The sequence below is a fragment of the Rousettus aegyptiacus genome, unplaced genomic scaffold (genome assembly GCF_014176215.1).
Source record: "Rousettus aegyptiacus isolate mRouAeg1 unplaced genomic scaffold, mRouAeg1.p scaffold_m13_p_7, whole genome shotgun sequence".
In the NCBI taxonomy this organism is placed as follows: Eukaryota; Metazoa; Chordata; class Mammalia; order Chiroptera; family Pteropodidae; genus Rousettus; species Rousettus aegyptiacus.
Genome location: NW_023416310.1, coordinates 105,767,433 through 105,788,681, shown reverse-complemented (window position 1 = coordinate 105,788,681; position 21,249 = coordinate 105,767,433). Strand labels below are relative to the sequence as shown.

Sequence of the window (21,249 nt, the reverse complement as noted above, 5' to 3'; positions counted from 1 at the left end):
AGCCTTGCCTCTTAGAGCTCCCTGGAGCACTCTGGGGCCCTTCCCACCTGTATGAGGGATCATTAGCCGGCCCCCGAGGAAGTTGAAAGTCCCGTAGGTCATGTTGCTGGTGCCACGAGGCAGGGAGCGGAAGTAGTTCTGGGTGGACAGGCGGGAGACGAAGTCCTCGGCCTCAGAGGTGGGTGAGCTGTGGTGCAGGGTGTGGCGGCCACCACTCAGCGGGCTGAGCAGGTGCCCGTTGGTAAGCTGAAACTTGGGGCTGGGCCCGTCTTGCCGGGGACAGAGGCTGCCCTGATAGGTGGTGGTGGTGGTGCTGAGGTCTGGCTGGATGGTGAGCAGATGGGGATTGTCTGCAGGACAAAGACGTACTCAGGGAGTGGCAATGGGGATGGCCCCGTCCGGTGGCCCCTGAATGGGGGCCCTGGGCAGGAGTGCTGGGGGCAGGGGCACCCCACCTGCTTTGCTGGGCTTGATGCTGACGGGCTGGAAGCCTGAGGTGAGGATGGACGAGTCAGCCACATCCGAGTCCAGCCCCTCCTTTTTACGGCAATAAACCAGGACGAGGACGAGCAGCAGCAGGAGGAGGCACACAGCCACAGCGATGAGGCCCACGTAGAGGGCTACGTCCTCGGGGCCAGAAGCAGCTGCGGGAGAGAGCATGGCCTTGGGAGGGGCAGGGTGCAGGAGGCCAGGGAGGAGAGGTCAGCGGTCTCCTCCCCAGAAGAGTGCGGCCCCCACTCCTTGGGCATCAGCACTAGCGGGACAGCGGACGTGGGCACAGGGAGCATCGAGTTGGCATGTGTGTCTCCCAGGCCTGCATCTGCCACCACCTTGCTGTCACTGAGCAAATCGCGTCCCTCACATGCTTGGTTTAGTCTGTTGCTGGAGAATGAAGGGGAAGAGACACTTCCCCTCATGGCCTGGGGCTGGGCCACTAGGCCGAACCCTCTCTTTTGGGGCCCAGGGTAGCTGGGGCTAGGAGATGCTCCTAGGATCCCATAAACAAGGATCTGCTTCCTGGGGAGATCTGTCAATCTAGTCCCTGGTAGGTCCTTGCCAGGGCTCTTCCCCTTGTCACCTCCCAGGCTGGGGCAGGGCTGGGGGTGGTGATTGAAGGCCTGGAGGAAGCTGTATTGATTTTAGAAGGGCTTTGCATAATGGAAGAAATGTCCATCAGAAAAGAATTGACACAGATAATTAGGTTTTTAATTGAAAGAATGGGGGAGGGTGTGTTCTAGAGAAAAAAATCCAACAGAGATCTTTAATTGTTAGTTATGGCCTTGTAATTAACAGGCCTCTCAAGCCCGGTGTCCCCACAAGACTTGCGTGAGCACTTGGGGGACCAGGAGGAGGTAAAGCTGCAGGAGAGGTAGGGAAGGGATTTAGGGGATAAGCCAGGGCCATGTGTGCACAATAAAAGTTCAAATGCATGCATGCCTCAGGGGAGGTGGGGGAGGTATTGAGGTATGGATGTGTTAGGGATGGGGGGGGGGCGGTCCCCCAGGGTCCTGAGCTTTGCAGAAAGTGTGCAGCCTGTGGCAGGGGACTGACTCCCTCAGCCTCTACCTTCCTGGGGCTGGGCAGGGACAATCCTGGAAAACTGGAGGGGACTCCCAGAGGTGTAGACTCACTGTGTACACAGAGCTCACTGGTGCAGTTACGGGTGTCCAGGTCAGCGCCCTGGCACTCCTCGCCTCCATTTCGGGGCGCTGGGTCAGAGCACTCACGGCTCCGCCAATGGGTGCAGTCAAGCCCACAGGCTGACCACTTGCTCCATGGACTCCAGCTGCCATCCACTAGACGCAAGACAGATAAGCACAGAGAGGACATGGTGCCGTCAGCCTGGGGAGCCAGCCCAGGCTCTGGGTACAAGGCCAGGGCCAGGGCCAGGCCTGTTGGTCTGCACACCCTCTGGCGTCCAGCTGACCTGAATGACACATGCTAATGACAGGAGGCACGATGATACTGGCCTGCTTGGCTCTACTGCTTGGCCGTCCTGGCCCTGGGGCAGTGTGGGCGCTGGGTTACATGGTGACCCTCCTGCAGATGAGGCTGAGCCCTGCCCCTGCCCCACACTGACTGTACTGTCCTGACTGTCCCTCAGACCCTAGGACTCAGCTCCTCTGCTGAGGCTGAGCCAGGCGTGAATAAAGCCTGGCCCCGCGTGCGGGCGGGTGGGATGGAGCCATGGGGGCGAGATGGAGCCAGGGCACAGAGATGGCGTGGTGAAGAGCGATGTGGAGGCGGCGGCCACTGGTACCTGGGCACAGGGTGGCGCAGGCTGTTTTCTGGACATTCTGCCCCTCACAGAAGGCACCCCCGTTGAGAGGCGCCGGGTTGGTGCAGCTCCGGCTCCGTTTCTGCCAGCCGCGCCCACAGGTGGCACTGCAGACGGACCACTCGGTCCACGTCGACCACCCACCGTTCACTGGCCGGACAGAGAAGGACTGGGTCAGGGAGCGGGGGCTTCCTCAGACATGCCGGCCCAGGGGCCAGGGAGGGAGAGACCTGGGGCTGCGGCTGTGCAGGAGGGGAGCCCTGGAGGGGAAGCCACACTCTGCCCAGGGCCCCCGGAGCTGGGCAGCACCCGCTCCACAGCCCGTCTGCCAGCGGGTGTTTGGGGCAACCGGCCTAACTGCAGCTCCTGGGACCCTAGGCTCAGACCCCAGCTTTTTACACCTATGATTCCCGCACCCCCTCCTCTGTCTGCTCCCGGGGATACCCAGGGCCCTGTTGCCTTTCCTAGGCTCCTTCTGTCCCCTCATCTCCCCCTGCCCACAAGTAAGCCAAGGGACCATCTAACCACAGATGACCCACAACCCATGTCACATTTCCCAGACACGCCCCTCAGCTCCTGACAGCCACAGCCAGCCCCGTGCCCTTCCCAGTCAGGCCACGGCCTGGCCCTTCTGGCCCTGGCTCCCTGGGGAGCCGGCACAGTGCAGCCCTGAGGACCCCTCCCATGCATCTCCCTCTGCCAGCCAGTGCCAGGGCCCACCGTAGACGATGACGGCAGCAGAGGCGCTGCGGCGGCGTGCCACGATGTTCTTGGCCACACAGGTGTAGTTGGCCGTGTCGGCCAGGCGGGCCTGTCGCACCACCAGGCTGTGCTCCCGCGTGATGTACACGTTGGGGTCCAGGGACGGGTCCACTAGGTCCTCGTTCCGGAGCCACTCCACCTGGGAGAGGGAGCCACGTGGCCGCACTGCTCGCCCACGCTGGCTCTGTCCACACAAGGGTGGTCCCTGGGGGGCCAGCCTGGGGGGTCTGAGCAGGCACAACCCAAGACTGGGGGTTGCTCTCACCTCAGCTGGGGGGACACCCTCCGGCGGGCGGCAGGGCAACACGATGCCCTGCTCCAGGGACACCTCCTTGGCCAGCGGCTCCTGTTCAAAGTTCTTGCGCAAATCTGGGAGAAAACAAGAGTTTCCTTCAGCCCGAGTGCCTCACATCCCTTGGTCCCGCAGGGGCCAAGGTACATGGCAGGAAGAAGCGCCAAGTTCCCCAGGGTCCTAGGGGCGGCTGGCAGTGACCATAGGCAATTTCTCCTCCCATCAAGGCAGGACATGAGGCTTTCTGACCAGACCGGATCCCCTTCCCTGGTGACACCCTTGGGCCACCCCTGCCACAGGGCCAGGCCCTGGACTCACAGGCGATGCGGATGTAAGCCTTCTGACTCTTGGTGGTGCCCGAGGAGCTCCAGGCTACGCACTGGCACCAGTACTCCTCCAGCCCGAACACCTTCTCCACCTGCTGCCTCGAGACGTTGATGCGGACCTCCATGACGGGCAGGCCTGAGGGCGGGAAGGGTGGATAGCCAGGGCCCAGGGCCACATGGAGCCTCCCCATCCCATCCCACGGAGAGCAGACACTGGGGAAACCCTCGGCCTGAAGGGAACTCTGGGGGTCCCACTGGGAGCTCAGTTTATATTCCCTGAGGGCAGGGAGTAGGTTCTTAGCTCTTAATTCCTTATACTGCATTACCCAAGGCCTGTCTCCCTGGAATCACTTACAAAAATGTCCCTAAAAGGGCTTCATGTGTTTCAGAGAGCAGGGCACAGAGGAGCTTCTGGCAGCAGGGCTGACAGCAGGGGCTGGCCTCCCAGGACTTGAGGCCAAGGGTTGGGGCAGATAGGCCAGCCCTGGGGGCTTCGTGGATAAAAAAAAGGGTGAGGAAGTAATCTGGCTCAGCTCCCTGGGGGTTAGCAAGTGGATCCTGACAGTGATAATGTAATAGCAGCTATTAACAGCATAATTGCAGCCATTACGTAGTGTGATAATAGACCCCTGGGGTTAGCAAGCGGTTCCCACACGCTGGCTTGTTATTTCATCCACGCCCCTGGACAGCCCTGCACCCACTCTATGGATGAGGAAATAGAGGCTCAGTAGGGCAGGGTTGCCACAGGTCCCCCTTCTATGGTTGTCTGGATTCAAAGCACATTCGGGGTGCTCTATAGTCACCCTGGAATGGGCTGGGGGTGCCCAGGCCATAGGAGAAAATGTTGGTGGGGGTGAGGGAGGCTGGCCTGTGATGGGTGTTGGGACCCGCTATGTGCCAGCTGGACTGGGAGGACCCCTCTCAGGAGTGGACTGAGCCCCCTGCCTTCAGCCAGGGACTCAGTGACAGGGAGCTTGGGGAGGACCCACAAGGGTGGACAGCAGTCCTCCTCCAGCTGCCCAGCCCTGTGCCAAAACCAATGTCCCAGGAGTGAGAAAAGACTGTTTGTTTCCAATTTCTCCTCCTCCTGACCCCAATTTCCCTCGGGTCATTGGCTTATCAGAAGGAGGGAGAGAGGCCGGGCAGCACTGTGTTTCCATTGTTAACAGAGAAATTCAATTAGAGCTGCACGGCAGGAGGAGCTGGGGGCTGAGCAGGGAGGCAGTTTTCTCTCTTAATTTCTCTACCTCGTCTTTCCCTGAACCCTGTCCACACCCCTACTCACCGGTCTCTCCATCTCCCACACCGGGCCCCCAGATTGCTCTCTCACTCGCCCCTGTCTCTGGTGAGTTCTCACAGGAGACTGGGGGTGGGGGTGTCCCCTCTGGTTGAGGTCATTATCTGGGGTTCTCTGGGGGTGGGACGAGGGCAGAGAACTGAAGATTCCTCATGGAGTCTGTGCCTAGAAGGGAACCTGGGCCCCTGCCGCCCGTCAAGCACACCGAATCTTGGGGCCTCCGAGATGAAGCCATGCGCACGCCTGGGCGTGGAGACCTCCAGTGCATTCTCAGCTGGGAACTTTTTCTCTCCAGGTGGACAAGTCTACGGATAGGCCATTCCACCCCCCGCGGGGGTGGAGGAGCCCACAAACCGGCCTGGGAGAACAGCGCTAAATTCAAGCGCGCCCATTTCTTTCCCCCTGCCTCCTCCCGCCTCTGCCCTGCCACCTCATCTCTTTCCTGCTGCCGGGAGCGAGAGCCAAGTTTTCCTGCCATGTCCCAGCCGCAGGCAGCGCCCTTGAACCCCACAAACTCTGGGAGGGCGACAGACCCACGGGCAGACCCAGACCCTGCTCTGCCCAGTCCTTGAGGTGAGGGGCTGTGTCCTCCTCCCTGCAGGTCACTGCACAGCCCGGCTCTGGGGAGCAGTTTCGAGGCACGGCTGTGTCTGCACCTGCCTGGTAAATGTGAACAGATGCCAGCCTTGAGGAGGAAGGGGAGGGGCCCCTGTTGGCCCAGGAACATGTGGGGTGTGAGCAGGCGTGCGAGTGCCATGGGCACGTGGGGAGGGCTGGGAGGAGGGTGCTGAGTATTTCTGGGAAGTAGAGGATTGGTGGGGTGGAGGTGAGGGCTCTGAGGCCAAGCTGGGGCTTGGGTCCTCACCTTCTCACCAATCTGAGTCTAATAACCAGTTTGTGTAACACAAGAAATTATGCTCCTAGACTGGACTCTGATGCTTGGCTTTGCAAATTTCAGGCTTTTATAGCATCAGCAGGTTTTTGGGCTTTGGTCCCTAACCTCTGGCCTTCTGGATGGGGAGCAGGGGCAAGTGAGGGGGTCGCGGGGCTCCTGGGCTGTCCACCCAGCCATCCCCAGCCTCCGATCGCCACCATACTTGCCCGACGGCAGAACGTTTCTGGGTCAGGGTCTTCGGTCCGTGTGTCTGTGAGGTGCCACCACTGTGACATCTGTTTGGGGGTAAGTAAGGGAAGCCTATCTCTGTACCTCAAAGCACTCAATGGCTTTGGGTTGAAAAATCAACAAATCAATGAAAATTCAGATGTGCTGGCCTTGGGAGGGCTAAGGTTGGATGCTCAGGGAAAGAGAGGACCCCGGCGATAACTGTGGGACAGGTCCCATGAGCTCTGCTGCTCGTCTGGCTTGAAGGGAGCAAGGCCAGCAGAGCCTATTGGGGAGTATATGTTGGGCTCTTGGTATACGTGCTGGGCCTGGGTCTCAGCCAAGCCACGGATTCCAGACCTTGTGCTGGCCGGAGACAAGGAGGGGTGTGTGTGGCGCGGAGGAGGGGCGGGGGGGGTGTGTGGAGAGCCTGGACAGGGAGGCTGAGAGCAGGAGGGGGCTGGCCTGAGGCTCTCCAGAGGTTCCAGGACTGACCCTCAAGGTTGTGAAAAGGCAGGTCTCTAAGGCAGGTCTCTGGCTGTGGCTTCCTCCTTCTCACCTGTCCTTTCCTTGGGGGAAGGACTTGTTATGCCACACAATGGCACTGGGCCCTGGGCGTGGGACGAGAAGGAAGGAAAGGCCTAGAGCTGGGTGCCAACTGGGTATATGAGAACTCATGGCTCCCTGACCGACCTGTAAAGGGCCCCTCTTCATCCCCATTTACAGTAGAGGAAACCGAGGCTCAGGGAAGGGAGGGGAATTGCCCAAGGGGGTGGACCTTCCCACTAGGACAATGTGGGCCCTAAGGCTGCCCACGTGGGCAGGAGGGTTCTGGCTCCTCTGCTGGGTCAGGTGTGCAGCGGCTCTGGTTCTGGGAGGTGCTGATGGGGCCCGGGACTCTTGTGGGTCACAGAGGTTGTTGACCCTCTCCAACCACCTCCCAAGGGTAGAGGGCAGAACTGGGTCACTTGCCCCAAGTGCCTTGGGGGCTGACTTCCTAATACCTAACCCAGGCCCGGCACAGAGCAGGTGCTCAATTAACACTCTAGGACTGCAGGAAGGAAGCTGCCAGCAGTGGGCGCCTGCAGGTCAGGGCACTGTCAGGCTTAAGGGCCTGGGCAGGAATCACTAACCCACTAACCTGGGGGCTGACACTTGTGGGGAAGGACACCAGCCCCTGCTGACCCTGGTAGGGGACGGTGGGGTGTGACTTCTGTGGACCAGATGCCTGGTTGGGTCCTTTTGGGTCCTTGGAGATATCGGAGCCAAGGCCTCCATCCCATCTGTAACTGATAGGCTGGTTCTGAGGGCTGAATCACACGCGGCCTAAACGCAGGGCTTGTTGGCTCATGCCCAGGTTATCGTGAGAGCTTCCAGTTTCCCCTAGGCAGAGGTGACCCTCTTCCAGCCTCCCTCTGCCCAACACCAGGTTCCCACAGCGTGAGTCTGGCGTCAGCGTCCTTGATCTGCTGTCTGCCCCCGGGCCCATTTCTCCAGCACCAGTCCAGCCCCACTGCCTGCCCGCCGCTCCTACATCAGCACTTCCTGGGAGTTGCTGGTTCTAGGTGGTCTTAAGTCTCTGCTTGGCCGGTACTCTCCCCTGTGATCCTTCCATCTCCCTGTGGACCCTCTCTCCCCAGCCTGCCTCGGCATCAGTGTGAGCTGTCCTGGGTGCAGCCTGCTTGTGCCCGGCTGCACTGCGGCTCTGGCCTCACTCTTGTGACCGTGCACCCCACAGGGAGTGTGTGCTGTGTGTCTCAAGCTGGCTGAGGCCCTGGGGGAAGGGGCTCAGGACTTAACCTGAGGGCTCCACAAAGTGTCAAGATGAAGAGAGAGGAAAGGAACTTAACTGGGTGAGGATGGGGAGAGGCCATTGTCAGCTTCAGGTCTGCTCCTGGGGAGTAGACTTGCAGCCGGGCAGGAGTCACCTGCAGCTGATGGCCAGGCTGCAGGCAGGACGTGGGCGTCCCGCACGAGGGGCACTTCTTGGGTCTGCTGTTACCCTGGAACCCCTCCCTCCATGTCTCACTGGTTCCCTCTCCTCAGAGTCTGGCCCCTACACTGGCCCCCCAAGTGTCACCACAGTTCCGTCCATGTCACTCAGCAGCTTGAAATCCCATGAGACTCTGACCTCGCTCCAGAGCCGAATGGGCGAGGCTCCCCGATGGCACCACTGCCCCCTATGCACACCCCACACCGTCCCTACTGACCCCCTGCCCGCACACTGCTCATCCACCTCTAGGCCTGCGCTGTGCTGTGTCCCTTGCCTGGGACACCTGAGACACCCTTCCCTTCTCTCCCTGACCAGTTACTGTGCCTCCCCTGGGCAGCCTCAGTCCTGCTCGCCTCTGGCTGCCACAGCCCCCAGGACTCGCTAAGAGGTCACCATGCTGCCCACCTGTCCGTGGGGGCAGTGTCTCTAGCACAGAGTGGGTGCTCAGGGAATGTGTGAATGAATAAATGAATAAATGCAAAAATTAAACAGTCACAGAATGTGAGGTCTGTGAACTCTTCAGTCATCTGAAACCTACCCTATCCAAACTCCCTTTCTTTGCTGGCACAGCTGCCTGGGCCCTGCGCCTCCAACCATGGCCCCTTGGGGCATTTTTAGGGACTTCCCTTCTATTCCCCCACCATTCTGTGAGGTCTGGGGGGTGGGGAGGTGTGGGGCCTCCTGGGGCAGGCCTTGGTATATATACAGAGACCTGGGGTAGGGAGTCCTGTTTCTCCTGGGGACCTGGGTGGTGGGCACAGAGCTGGTTATATCCTGGCTTCCTGCTCACAGGCGTCCAGTGGAGGTGGCTGCAGGCCCCTCTCTGGGCCTCCATTTCCTCTGAGGTCCAGACTCGCCTCCCCATCATGTGTGGCCCCACCTGCCGCCCAGCCTGGCCTCACCGCTGCTCCCGTCAGTGCTGCGCTCAATCACATGGTCCACCTGGCGCACCCATTCCCCGTTGCACTTGAAGAAGATCTGCGTGGCGGGCAAGGCCTTGCACACCAGCAGCACTGGCTTGTTCTTGACGATGTACACGTCCTCAGGTTCCACCAGGAAGTGGGGAAGCAGGTCTGGGCTGGCGCCAGGCACTGGGTTGGCCACCGTGGCACTCTGCTGGGCACCTGCAGCAGAGCAAAGGGGGAAGGTGAGCCAGGCCTCCACTGATCTTGCGGGGCCCTCCAGGAGCTCCCTGCCCACTCAGAGGTGGGGTCGGGCCATGGGGTGCCAGCTGGTGGGGCCCACGGGAGGCATGAGGCCAGGCTGCCTCTTTCAGCCTGGCAATCTGGACTGCTAAAAGCACCCCCATTTCAATGTCCCCCTCTGTGAAGTGGGAGAAGAAGCCGCCCCTCTCTTCTGAAGTGGTGAGATGAACGAGACAAGGGTGGCAGCAGTCAGGCTCATTATGTATGACCCTGGTAGGAGTTCAGGGATTTGGTGAGGCAACCCATCACCCTGGGGTCCGGGGGAAGATGGAGGGAGAGCGAGGCCCCGGCCGGGCAGGAGCCCCTCCCTCTGGTGCCTCTGGTGAGTTGATCCCTATTCCTGGCTCCTCACACAGTAGGAGCTCAGAAATACCAGTGAGTGAAGGAGATGAGCCGGCAGACCTACAGGAGAGGCCCCGGAAGGCCCGGTGCAGGTGGGCTGCGGGGCAGGCCTGGGGAAGGTCGGGAGCCAGGAGACTGTCTGGGAGCCTGAGGGACCTGGGCCACGTCCCACCCTTCAAGGAGACCTGAATATGGGTTTCCTTCTAATTTTAACTGGAAACCACAGCCATCCCACAAGTCATTTGTTACTAATTACACAGGTAATTGGCTCTGAGGCTTTGGCAGAGGTAAACCCCACAGCAGTCTGACAGGCTGCTGGACCAGCAGGACTCCTGAGAGGGTTGGGGGGAGGGCGAAAGTGAGTGGGAAGATGGAGTGGGGGCACCCCCAGCCTCCCCACCCAGCTGCCCACCAAACGGGCCCCTGACGGCCTGGCTTCCCTCAGGGCTGCAGTGAGGTCACAGCCAGCACACACTCACAGTCACAGAGCAAAAAGGGAAGAACCCGGCTTCAGAAACCCATTCTGCTCCCTGCTAGTGGTGACCTTGAATGAGTTACTCTTTTGTCATCTGTGCCATGGAGGTCCTGTCTGCCTGTGGGAGAGTCTGGAGATGCCTCACAGAGGTCAGACTCCTGGCTCCACTACCTTCCCCACAGAAGGCTCCCAATGGGGAGCCCATCCCCCAGGGGCATCCACGCTGCTCTCATTTTCTGCCCACATAGAGACCCTCTCTTTCTAAGGTGGGAGTCCACTCCCTTCACCCCAAGGTCATAATTTAGGGGAGGGGACTTGTGCTTGATCCTGTAGGAGTCTTGGGCCGGGCATGTGAGCCGGAAATGCCTGCTAAGTGGCTGAGGAACGAGGTGCAACTTCAGCAAGCCACTCCCCACCCCAGCCTGTTTCCTTGTCTGCAAAGTGGGGAGATGGTACTCAGTAACTGTTGGCTGCTGTTAACACCCAGTGGTTTTGCACTGACAATGGCAAAGGTTTTCATCTTCCTCAGCTCAGTAACCCACATAGCAATCTCTTCAGGGGCAGGAGCTGATGAGGAAACCGAGGCACAGAGGCAGCAGGTGCTTTGCTCTTGGGATGGGGAGATGGGGGTGCAGGCAGAGGGGAAGAGCCATCTAGACATCCTATAAACGAGGACTCTGAGGCCCGAGTGGGAGTCACTTACTCCAGACCTCCCAGCTTTGGCCCTGGACTCACAAAATGTTGAGGGATAGTCCTGTGCTTTTTTTATTATTACATTTGATCTTCACTGTCACTCAGCAGCCACTTGGAAGCTGCTGACCCAGGTAGGGGGCTCAGCCAGGATAGGGCTGCATTGGGCTCAGGTCGCAAGGTCCAGAGAATGAAATGAAATGGAAGGCGAGCTCCAGAGGGTGGGCCTGGAATGGGGAGATAGTAAGTCCAGTAGCCTCTCCAGACATTTATCAGGGAAGCCACAGCATCTCTGTGGACCTGGAGCCAAGCTTTACCCCTTAGCAGGGCCCCCAGGAAGGCTCGGGGGCAGGTGTCACAGGCTCCAGAAGGGCATGGGAGTCCCCAGTGGTAGGTGCCGGGTCTGCCCAGGCCTCATCTGCAGAGGCTCAGTGCGATGGCCTGTGCTTGCCTACTGGCTGGGGGCTGGGTGGGCAGGGGCCCTGGCTCGCGATGTGGGCAGAGGGTGGGTGTGTGGCCCTCCAGCCTCCCTATCGATCACTGCACCAAGCATTGCTCACGTCAGCCGCCCGCTGAACCCAGCACAATCCCTCATGTCCGCATTTAACTGCTAATGAAAAATAAATGTACTGTGACCAATAAGGGACATAGCTCACTTCTCTGGGGCCTCCGTCACACCACGTTGCTGCAGCCTCCCCTCCCAACCCAGGGGGTACATTTATTGGGTAGAACCCAAGAGGTACCCTCCAGGTTACAGCTATGCCCTCTAGCAAGGACACTCTAAGGCCATGGGTGGTGGTAGATTAAGGCCCCATTGGATATTCTCTTGGGGTTACAGAAGCTGCCTGGGCAGCAGTGCTGGCCTCCTCTCCCTTTGCCCCCTGAGCCCACTATGCAACCTTCACCCTGTGGTCAGCACCTGCAATCTGCCTGACGCCTCCCCATCCCAGTTCAGCCTCTTGCCTAAACTGAGGCCCAGGGTGAACCTCGGGCCTCTCTCCCTCTACATCATAGGCCACTAGAGTGAATATATTTTCTCTTTGACATGAATCCTGTCCTCATCTATGGAAGATAACACGAAGCAGTGCATGCTCACTGCCAAATGATCTATGGTCCTTTCAATAGGGTAGTTTGCTGCAGTCCCCACCACTCCCTATTATCCTACCCTGGGTCTGCTTCTTCTATTTCTCTGGTCTGCCTGGCTCCCATAGACATTTTATGGGAGGTGCCAAGGATGGCACCAATGCCTTTGGTTGATATCCCTAAGCCTTCTGTTCTGGCTCAGCCAACTCTCCAGCCTTCCTGTGCAAAAACATCCACTGATCCCTCCTAGGCAATGCCTCCCACCTCCAGGTCTCTGCCCACCATCTTCTCTCTGAGACACCCTTTCCTCCTCTTCCAGCAGCACTTTCCTATGTTCTCCTCAGGAAAGAGAGGTCCCGCACCTCACTCTTCCAGGAAATCACACATACCTTTTAGCCCTCTCTGCATGTGGGGTCTGTCCTCACTGGTGCTGGAGAAGTAAATGAGTGGCTAAGGCCTCTGTCCCCACCACCAGACTCAAGGCTGCTTAGTCTGATGTTAGTGACTCGGGACTTGGGAGTGGGGCGCCCATTGCCTCTCCCTTTGGGGCTGCCGAGATGACAAACATGGAGGGAATGTTCTGCCAGGGAGACACACCAGGGTTGCAGGAGGGCAGACAGGTGCAGGGCCCACTGGCTATCTGGGCCTTGCCACCTCCTGAACCCTACCCCCAGTTCTCCATCCACCACGCCCGGGCCAAGACTCTCCCACCCTCACAGGACGTGGCCCAGCTGCCTTCTGGAATTCAGTAGAAGACCTCCTTCACTTACTAGCAGTTCCCTAATGGTTCTTGGTCACCGGGAACTGCAGACTGGGCTTTGTGCATGCTCGGGCCCTGAAGTAGGAAGCCGACTTCCAGTGAGCCCTGAGGCTGGCCTGCTGGCCCCCACCTGTCTCAGGAGGGCACTGGCTGCCCAAATCAGCCCCAGCCGTCACCCTTCCTCTGACCACTCTATTCAGGGTGGGAGCAATGATCTTAACAAAGATGCTGGCCCTGGGAAGACCGTGTGTGTGTGTGTGTGTGTGTGTGTGTGTGTGTGTGTGTGTGTACATGTGTGTGAGTGTGTCTATGTGTGTAGGGAGGCTGGGGTGCAAGAGGGCATAAGAGACCAGTGGAGTAGACCCATGGTGGGCCTACTCTATGTAGCACATCTGAGGACTTCTACCCAGCCTTTAAATTTCAGCAAATGTGCCACCTCCTCTAGGAGGCCTTCCTGGATCTCCACTGTCACCTGCCTGAGTGTCCACATTATCCCCTGAGCCTCCCTCTAGGGTATACACCACATTCAGAACTAGAGTAGACCTTTTTGTAAGCTAACTCTGCTTCAGGCAGAAGCCCAGGTCTGGCTTGGATACTGAAGGAATATTTGTTGAGTGACTGAACTTCTTCTCCCTTGAACTTTGGAAGGTCTGACAAAAGGTGGCCCTTTTATTCTTGTGCTGCAGGGAAACCTGGAAGAGATGCGGATCAGCCCACAGGCAGAACCATGGCAGGGAGAAGGCTCCACACCCCAGGACGCCCCTGCCACACCCGACATGCGACTGCTCTGAGGTTGAGCACCCCTCCCCTTTTCTCACCTGCAGTCTGGGATGATAAGACCTGTCGTGCAACTCTGAGGCCCAGGGTGGGTGCGAAAGTGCTTTCAAATGTTTTATTTTTAAAGGCACCACAAAAATGTGAGGTGTGATTAATCAAGCTATTAATGAACTTGTATTTACTGATCGAGAACTCGGTCCCTGGGAGCTGCGTAGGAGGCGAGGGGGCGAGGCATCGCACCACTGCTTCTCAAGAGTAGCCTTGCCCAGCCCTGTCCACCACCAGCTCCTTTCATCCTCACAACAGCCTGGGGCGAGGGCCATAGCCATAGCAAGGGGGTGGGTCAGCAAGGCCTCATTTTTTCTACTTCCCTGCGAATGTTCTGGATTTGAAATCGGTAAAGGATGGGGCCGGAGGCCCAGTAGCCTCTCCTTTTCTCCTGTCTGCTCGTGCAGCACTGAACCCCCTTACCTCGGGTGCCTAGACTCTCAGCTGGCCTTGCTTGAGATGTGCATTTGGTAGGTCTGCTTGGGGCCTGAGTGTCACACTCCACAGGTCTAGGCAAGGAGAGTAGAATGCCACAGGCTAACGTACCATGCTGTTCATCTGGTGTTGGAGGCCCTGCTGGCCCAAGACCTGAGCTGCCACTTGGCCTTGTCTCTAGGGACCCCCTACCTATATGTCCTACAGGGTGGCATCTTAACTGTTTGCAATTCCTCAAGGGCTTGTGTAATTCTGTTCCCAGCTCTGTCTACCTCGCCTTTTGGCTAACGGCCCCACCCTCAACCCACCCAGGCCATACAGTCACTCAAACCAGGTGGGCTGCCCCCATCTCTGGCCCTAGAGGTGAGTATATGACATTGACTTGTTCCCAGATGGGCAGGTCAGCCCATCTCAACAGATGAGATACTGGGATTTGGGCTGGGCTGCTGGAAAAAGAAAATGCCTTTCTGCTGGACAAGTGTCACAGGCCACAGGGAGGCCAAGTGAAGGGGGAGGCCATGCATAGGTCTGAAGTAGAGGCTTGGAGAGCAGAGGCAACCAGAGAAGAGAGGAACTGACTCCTGGCAGGGTTGAGGCCTGTTATTCCACAGACCCCTGGATTTCCTTCTTTTGCTGAAGCCAGCTAGAGTGAGGACACTTTCACAGCATTGATTCACCCACCCATCTGCTATCTGCCTGGGTGACTTCTACTTGACCTTCAAGGTCTGCTCAAACACCTCCTCCCCTAGGAAGCTTTCCCAGACCCCCAGACAGAGCTGGCCACACTTCCTCTGAGCTCCCATAGCCCCTGAGCAAACTCGCCTCAGCGCTTCACACGTCATATCGTTACCATTTATGAGTCTGTCAGGGCCTTGAGGACAGAGACCGAATGGTGACATCCTCCCACCATATCCTTAGAGCCTGGCCAGAGTCTGACACAGTGAATGCCCAGCGAGTGTTTGCTGAATGAATGCTGAACAGTGTTCCCTCACTCAGGAAGAGCCCAGAAAAGAGGGCTGAAAGTAGAGGATGCACTTTCAGATTTGTCAGGGAGCCAGTTCTGCTCATTTTCCAATCAATCAATCAATCAATCAATCAGTTGACCAGTCAATTCCAGAAACCAGTGTTGGATCCTGGGGAGGCAGAGGCTGATGTGCAGGATCCAGGGGAGGCAGATGAGGCCAAGAAATCATGGCCAGTGGTGAGGGAAGAGGGGTTGCAGACATACAGGGGAATGGGGACTGTGTTCTCCTGCACCTCTGCATCCTGAGATGGCTTCATGAGTTATTATTTTTTAAACACAGGACATTCTTTGATAAGGGAGCTTCACTCAGGGGCTCTGAGGAGCAGAGCCGGAATCTGTAGTTGTCAGACAGGCAGACAGCTTTGGGGATGGGAAGTGGGAGAATGGTGGGTAGGAGGTCCTCAGATGACAGAGCTGGGGGCCACATGAGCCCTGAGGTTCCTGGAGGCAACTCAGGCATGGGCCTGCCTGGAAGTAACGACCCAGTGCCATAGCGTCAGACCAAGCTGGGGAGCGTATCATAGAATTCTTCCAAAGCCAGTACTTGAAAACCTCTGCACTGCCCACTAGCTGCTTCCCAGGGCTCGCTGACTGCTCCAACCTCCCTCCCCGCTTGTGTAGACCACTTGTTTCTCCACCCTCATTTTCCTTATGAGGGGCACACCCTGCCCCAGGATGAGGTGGGTCAGGACTGGCCCCTGCCCGGGGTCTCCAGGCACTCATCAATACTTCTTTCTTTTCCTGGCCCCTTGGCCCATCCCTTAGTCATCTCCATGGCCATTGATCCCAACAGCGAGGACTTATGGGAGGGTGGGGGCAGGTCTGAGTCCAGGCTCTTAAGCCCCTGGTGTGTTCGGTGAACAGGGGTGGGGTCAACTGCAGTCTCTCTTGCCTAGGAGTGTGCAGAAAGTGGAAGTGACTGGGTGGGGGTGACAGGCCCTCATGACGTCCCTTGGAAGGAAGGGCTGCTCTACCGACCTGTGCTCACACACATGCATGCATGGCACTCCGGTTTCCATGGTAATGTGTGTGTGAAAGTGTCAGAAGCAGCTGCAACGTTCCCAAGATCGTAGGAAAGTCACCCTCTTCCTCAGTGGGCTCCAGGGGCCCAGTCACAAGCACAGACACAGGCATCATGAGGAAGACATGTGTACAGGCTAAATGCAAAGGACAAAGAGAGCATTGGGGTGAGGGTCAGCACCACCTCACCAGCTCAAAGGATGGTCACACTGAGTGGGGTGCGTGGCAAGGCCACATGGCCCACTAGCTACAACAGACCAGGCAGCTGCACTAAAGTGCCTTTGACTCTTCTCTCATTTTTGCAGATGAGGACCTCAGTGAGGCTCAGAGTGGGCTCTGGTCACCTCTCATCCCAGGCCCAGGTGGGGTTCTGGGTGTATCCTGGAACAGTGTCTGACCCCACCCAAAATACCACCCTTTGCTATCTATGCTTACACACTGACCTCTGTTTCTTAAACCCAAATGCTGATCCCAGCACTGGGCCTTTGCACTGGCTCTTTCCACTGCCCCTTGCTCTTCCACGGTTGACCCTATTTAATCCCAAAGGTCTCAGCTCCAATGCTGCCTCCTCCCAGAAGCCCTCCATGACTGCCATAACCCCACCCTTTTCTGAGTCTGTTCTCCTCATAGCACTCACCATCATCTGAAGTCATCTTGTTACTCTCTGTGTCCCCTTCCCCTGAAATGGGTCATGACAAAAGGAATGACACTTGTCCTGCTCACTACTGTAGTCTCAGAACCCAGCGCAGGGCCTGGCACATAAAAGGTTGATAAACATGCTCTGAAAGCACAAATGAACAAATTTAGATCTTCTTACTCTGTGCCCAGAGCCCACACCAAGTGTCACACCTCTGCCATCACTCAGAGCTCCCAAGCCCACAAGTGAAGGGGACTTCAAAACTACTGGGTTGTCTGGGGGAGAGTGTTCTGATGGGGGGACAGCTCCAGGGGACCTCCTCCCAGGATTCCTTCACACCCCAGGGCCTTGCTTCAGGCCAGAGAAATAGTTAATAAAGCTGAGGCCTAAATAAGCATTTGATTAACAAACGATAAAATAGCTATTGTGTCCTCGAATTAAGCTGTAATTGTGGCTGATAATTGGCTGGTTAGAATTTAATAAGCGGCAATTAAATAGAATGGAATCCAGGGTAATTATGTGGTCTCACAGCCCAGAGAGAACTGGGGAAGGAAAGCTTTCTTTTGCTTTGGAATCTTCTGCTGCTGCAGTGTGTGTTGCTGTGGGCGTGTTTCTGGTTCGGGTGGTTGTGTGTTTGTGTGCGCGTGCGTGAGTGCGTGCGCGCACGCGTGCATGCACACACACGACAGGCTCCTCTACCTTTCACCTGGCAGATGTGTCTAGGTGGGCCTGGCCCAACCCCCTCACCATCACTTGGCACACAGGCTCTGAGCCCTGCCAAGGGCCTGTGGCAGCCCCAGCTGAAAGAGACATAAAAGGACGCCTGGCACAGTTCTCTGCAGGAAAGTGGCCCGCATGTCTTCCTAATGAGGAAACTGGGCTCAGACAGGGGACGAACTTGTTCAAGGTCACACAGCGATCAGTGCCCAGGCTGGGCCTGATTCTCAGATTGCCCATGGATCAAGGGTGACTCCCACTGGCTAGTAGGCTGGAGGATGCCCCCACCAAGGCCCCCACTGGCTCTCTAAGCACCCCTCCCCATTCCCATCCATGTCTTTCACCAGCTAAACATAAAGGACGGTTCGACTGTTCCACACACACACATCCTTAAGACAAGGTGCCCAACACCCCATCTCCCATTCTGTTCTCCCTCAGCTGGCCTGCACGTCCACCTGAGGCCCTGGTGGCTGCAGAGCTCCCTGGTGGCCTCAGCCCAGAATGCTGCATGCCCCGGCTGCCCCCCAGGTGTGGCCCCGGCAAGTCTGTGGGAATGATGAACGGCATCGCCCAACACGCCATTTACGACCCATCAGCATTTTTACAACGTTGCGGCAATTAATTTAATTAAAGACCCTGTCCCAGATATGGCGGCTTTTCATATCTCACTGGTTTAATGGGAGCCTGGCCAGAGCAGGGGCTGGGGGTGGTCCGGGAGCGGCTGTGCTGTTCCCCAGCCTGGCTCGGCTCAGTGTGCACAGAACAGCGTAGTTGGGGCCCTGAGATGGAGCCTAGGACAAGAGGAGACCACATAGTGACTTGCCATTGGGAGACACCGTTCACAACCACCGCCAGCACGTTTACACCCACACAGGCGCTCGCACACATACACATGTACAACAGCCATACCATTACCACTGTCTTATTCAACCCTCATGACGATTCTAGGAGCCGAAGAACTATTTTAAAACTCCAACTTCCAGGCGGTGAAAACGAGGCACGGGGAGGGGGAGTGAGGGGTGAGTGGTGATGGATTCCGGCAGGCTGGTGACAGGGCCCCCACGCTCTTAACCAGGACACAGGCGGGTGGCCAACGTGCGACGGATGCAACGTGCCAGGCACTGCACTAGGCACAGGCCACACAGCAGTGCCTGAAACAGACTCCAGTCCCTCTCTGCCCCATGGGGTGTGCCGTGGCCACAGCATCGCCAGGGAAGTCCTGGGCACACAGCGGCCCGGCATCACACTCACCATTCCTGGGTGCAGACACCAAGCCCCGACGCACAGACCACGCACACCGCCACTGCCCGCTGTCTTCCAGGCTAAATTTGGCTGGGGTGGCTGACGCCCCTACTAGGGGCAGCATAGGTCATCAGCCATCCTGTGACCCATTCTCACTGAGCACATCTGGACCCCTCCTCGTCCAGGGACCCACGGGAAAACCCAGTCACAGATCCAGGACCTACTGGCAGTGGCAGTCGCCAGGCACACACCCCAGCTCCTCCTTTGCCACCGCCCCTCTGCCCCCGGCCATGCAACTGCCTAGCTGTGCTTTGCCCTGTCCTGGGGCCCCTGCTTCCATACTACCCCCATGCCAGCCTCCCACCCACGGCTCTGCAACTAGGGCCCCCGGCCTCCCTCACTGCTGAGCTTGCTCCTGACACTTTCTCTGCCTCTGGACACCCCCTAGGACCTTGCACAGGTTGTCTGCTATTGTAGCCCCCGAGTGCCCCCAGCCCCCCCCCACCCCCTCCACTTCACGGCCACCCAACCCACCCAGCCCCCACCTCCAGCCCCCACAACGTGCCCTCCTGTGACCGCCTCTTGGCTTTGGTGCTGTCACCAACTATATCACCATAGCACTATTTCCAGGAAGAAAATCTGATCCCACACTTCCAAGCCCCACAATGGTTCCCACTGACCGCAGGGTAAAGGTCGGCTCCCGCGCCTCCGACGCCTGTCCCTCACCCCATGCAGCAGCCTCATCCCTAGGTACCAGCCCACACCCTGCAACCAGCTCAGTGTATCCACTAGGGCCCTCTGCCTACACACTGGGCCCTCCCCTCACTCCAACTTTCCCCCGCACCTGCAAGGCACCCTGCTCACTCCCAGTGCCCCCCAGACCTGTTAGCTCATAAATAATTTGAGGTATCCCTTCCCTTGAATGCCCTCCTCGGTTCCTCTGCACAGGGGACACACAGCTTACTCCTCTGGCTCCCTGGCTGAGAGACCATTATCTGGCCGATGCAGGCTGGTTGTTCGGGAGCTGCCTCCGCCCTCACCCCCAAATGCAGGCAGCAGGCCCAGGCCCGAGCCACCACTTCTCAGGAGTGTCCGGCTCAGATGTTGGCAAGTTGGGGGTCAGCGATTGTGGTCGAGTTGAAGTGTTCCTCCCCACTATTTGAAAGCTTTGGAGGTGGGCAGGGTGTCACTTCTGTCCCTGCCAATGACTAGCCCAGGGCACATGCTCACTGAGGGCAGGGGGCAGAGATCTCAGTTGGGCAACAGGAGACTGGGTCTCCTGTCCCCTCTCTGCCTCTACTTGGTTATGTGGCCTTGGGCTAGTCACTGTCCTCTCTGGGCCTTAGAAAGGTCAGGGGTGGCAAACTCGGGTGCCTTCAGGGACTGGAGAAGTGGAGTGAAATCCCTGTCTGAGGGGTCAGCTCAGCTCAGCCAACCGCTGCCACCACACGCAGGCCTGCCAAGAGGTGCCACATGATTTTCTTTCTGGGGAAGTTGGAAATCCATTTTTAAGTGAAACTTCCTGTTTAAAATGTTGACAAGTAATTTCAACATTTAAACACTGTGTGGGTCAAACAAGTTGGCAGGCCAAAGCCACGCTGGGCAATGTATAAGGTCTCTGACTTTACAAATCTAAGGATTGGGGTCACAGCAGGGCGCAGAGGTGAGACCCCTCCAACACTGCTCTTTCCTCCTGGTCTCTTTCCCCCTCCCACACTCTTCCCACCCTTGTCAGCACCCCGTCATCCTGTCTTCTCCCTGAGACCCCTTCTCATCACAGCCTCCTGAAGGAAGTCCTCTGGCTTCTGGGCAGAGGCTGGAGGGGTCATCTGTCCATTATCCCACGTAGCTGGGATTTAATCGTCAGTACAAGCTACACCCTTGGCTGAGTGAGGGCCGCGGGGCCTAGAAAGAGCTGCTCCCTGCTCGTGAAAGCAGTAGGGTCAGGAGAAGGGGGCAGACTGTGGGCTGGGGGCAGTCCCGCCTTGCCCGCCTTTGGTCGTGGCCTCAGATCCTAACCCAGGAGAAGGCTACTGGGGACAGAGACACAGGGAGGTGTGTGAGGGGAGGCACTCCACAGAGGAGACCCTCTGCAATGGCCCCTCCCCAATATCTGGGCAGGCAGAAGCCCAAACCCGGATGCAGCCTTCCGGCTGGGAGGAGGGCGTCAGGCCATGCCCACTATACCCCCCAACAAGATAGTAATGAGCCCTCACCCCATTTTAATTACCCGCTGTCCAAATAATTACCAGCTTGTTTATTTCGCTTAATGGCAGTTGTATTTTTTCTCCTGATATTGATTTCATGTTTTCCTGGTTTGTTCATTATCTTTCCTGCCCCTTTAATGGGCTCCAAGGTCTTGTGGGTGGAGAAGAGGGGGCTGGAGGAAGTAGGGGCAGGGGGGCGGAGGGATGCAAGGGAACTCGGAAAAAGGAGAGAAGAGAGGTGGCCTTGGCCTTGCTATGTAGCCTGAGGCAAGCCACTGCCCTCTCTGGGCCTTGAATACCAGAACCTCAGATACCTGCACGGCCTCTCATCCTTGATGTAATGAGGGTGGGATGTTTTAAAATGAAACGAGGGAGAGGGCAGCAGAGGAGAGAAACTGGTGTACCCCTCCCAAGGAACCCTAAAGAGATGGGCAGATTCAGAAAAGTATAGGGGAAGAGAGGGGTGGTGAGGAGAGACTAATGCCAGAAAGAGGTGAGGAGTGGGGAGCTCCCGGAGACCAGTTTGGAGGAGGCTGC

At 57.8% G+C, this 21,249-nt stretch overlaps 2 protein-coding genes across 5 annotated transcripts in view; one reads left to right on the top strand and one right to left on the bottom strand.

Annotated features, from left to right (window-relative positions):
• HK3 (hexokinase 3) overlaps window positions 1-6,433 on the top strand; it is a 31,415-nt gene extending 24,982 nt beyond the window's left edge. The window contains exon 20 of one of the 2 annotated variants that reach the window (XR_001598538.2): window positions 5,251-6,433. The gene's annotated coding sequence lies outside the window, so the exon portion shown is untranslated. Of the gene's footprint in view, window positions 1-3,559; window positions 3,658-5,250 lie in introns of those variants that run through there. The other variant, XR_004952185.1, reaches the window with a different exon arrangement.
• UNC5A (unc-5 netrin receptor A) overlaps window positions 1-21,249 on the bottom strand; it is a 58,752-nt gene that overhangs the window by 6,174 nt on the left and 31,329 nt on the right. Inside the window, exons 2-9 of one of the 3 annotated variants that reach the window (XM_036225016.1) lie at window positions 8,953-9,174; window positions 3,651-3,794; window positions 3,306-3,409; window positions 2,999-3,179; window positions 2,261-2,428; window positions 1,650-1,796; window positions 456-644; window positions 48-350 (exon numbers count right to left, since the gene is read on the bottom strand). In XM_036225016.1, the coding sequence (XP_036080909.1) occupies window positions 48-350; window positions 456-644; window positions 1,650-1,796; window positions 2,261-2,428; window positions 2,999-3,179; window positions 3,306-3,409; window positions 3,651-3,794; window positions 8,953-9,174 (1,458 nt within the window). Of the gene's footprint in view, window positions 1-47; window positions 351-455; window positions 645-1,631; window positions 1,797-2,260; window positions 2,429-2,998; window positions 3,180-3,305; window positions 3,410-3,650; window positions 3,795-8,952; window positions 9,175-21,249 lie in introns of all 3 variants that reach the window. The other 2 variants (XM_016158305.2, XM_016158306.2) reach the window with 2 other exon arrangements.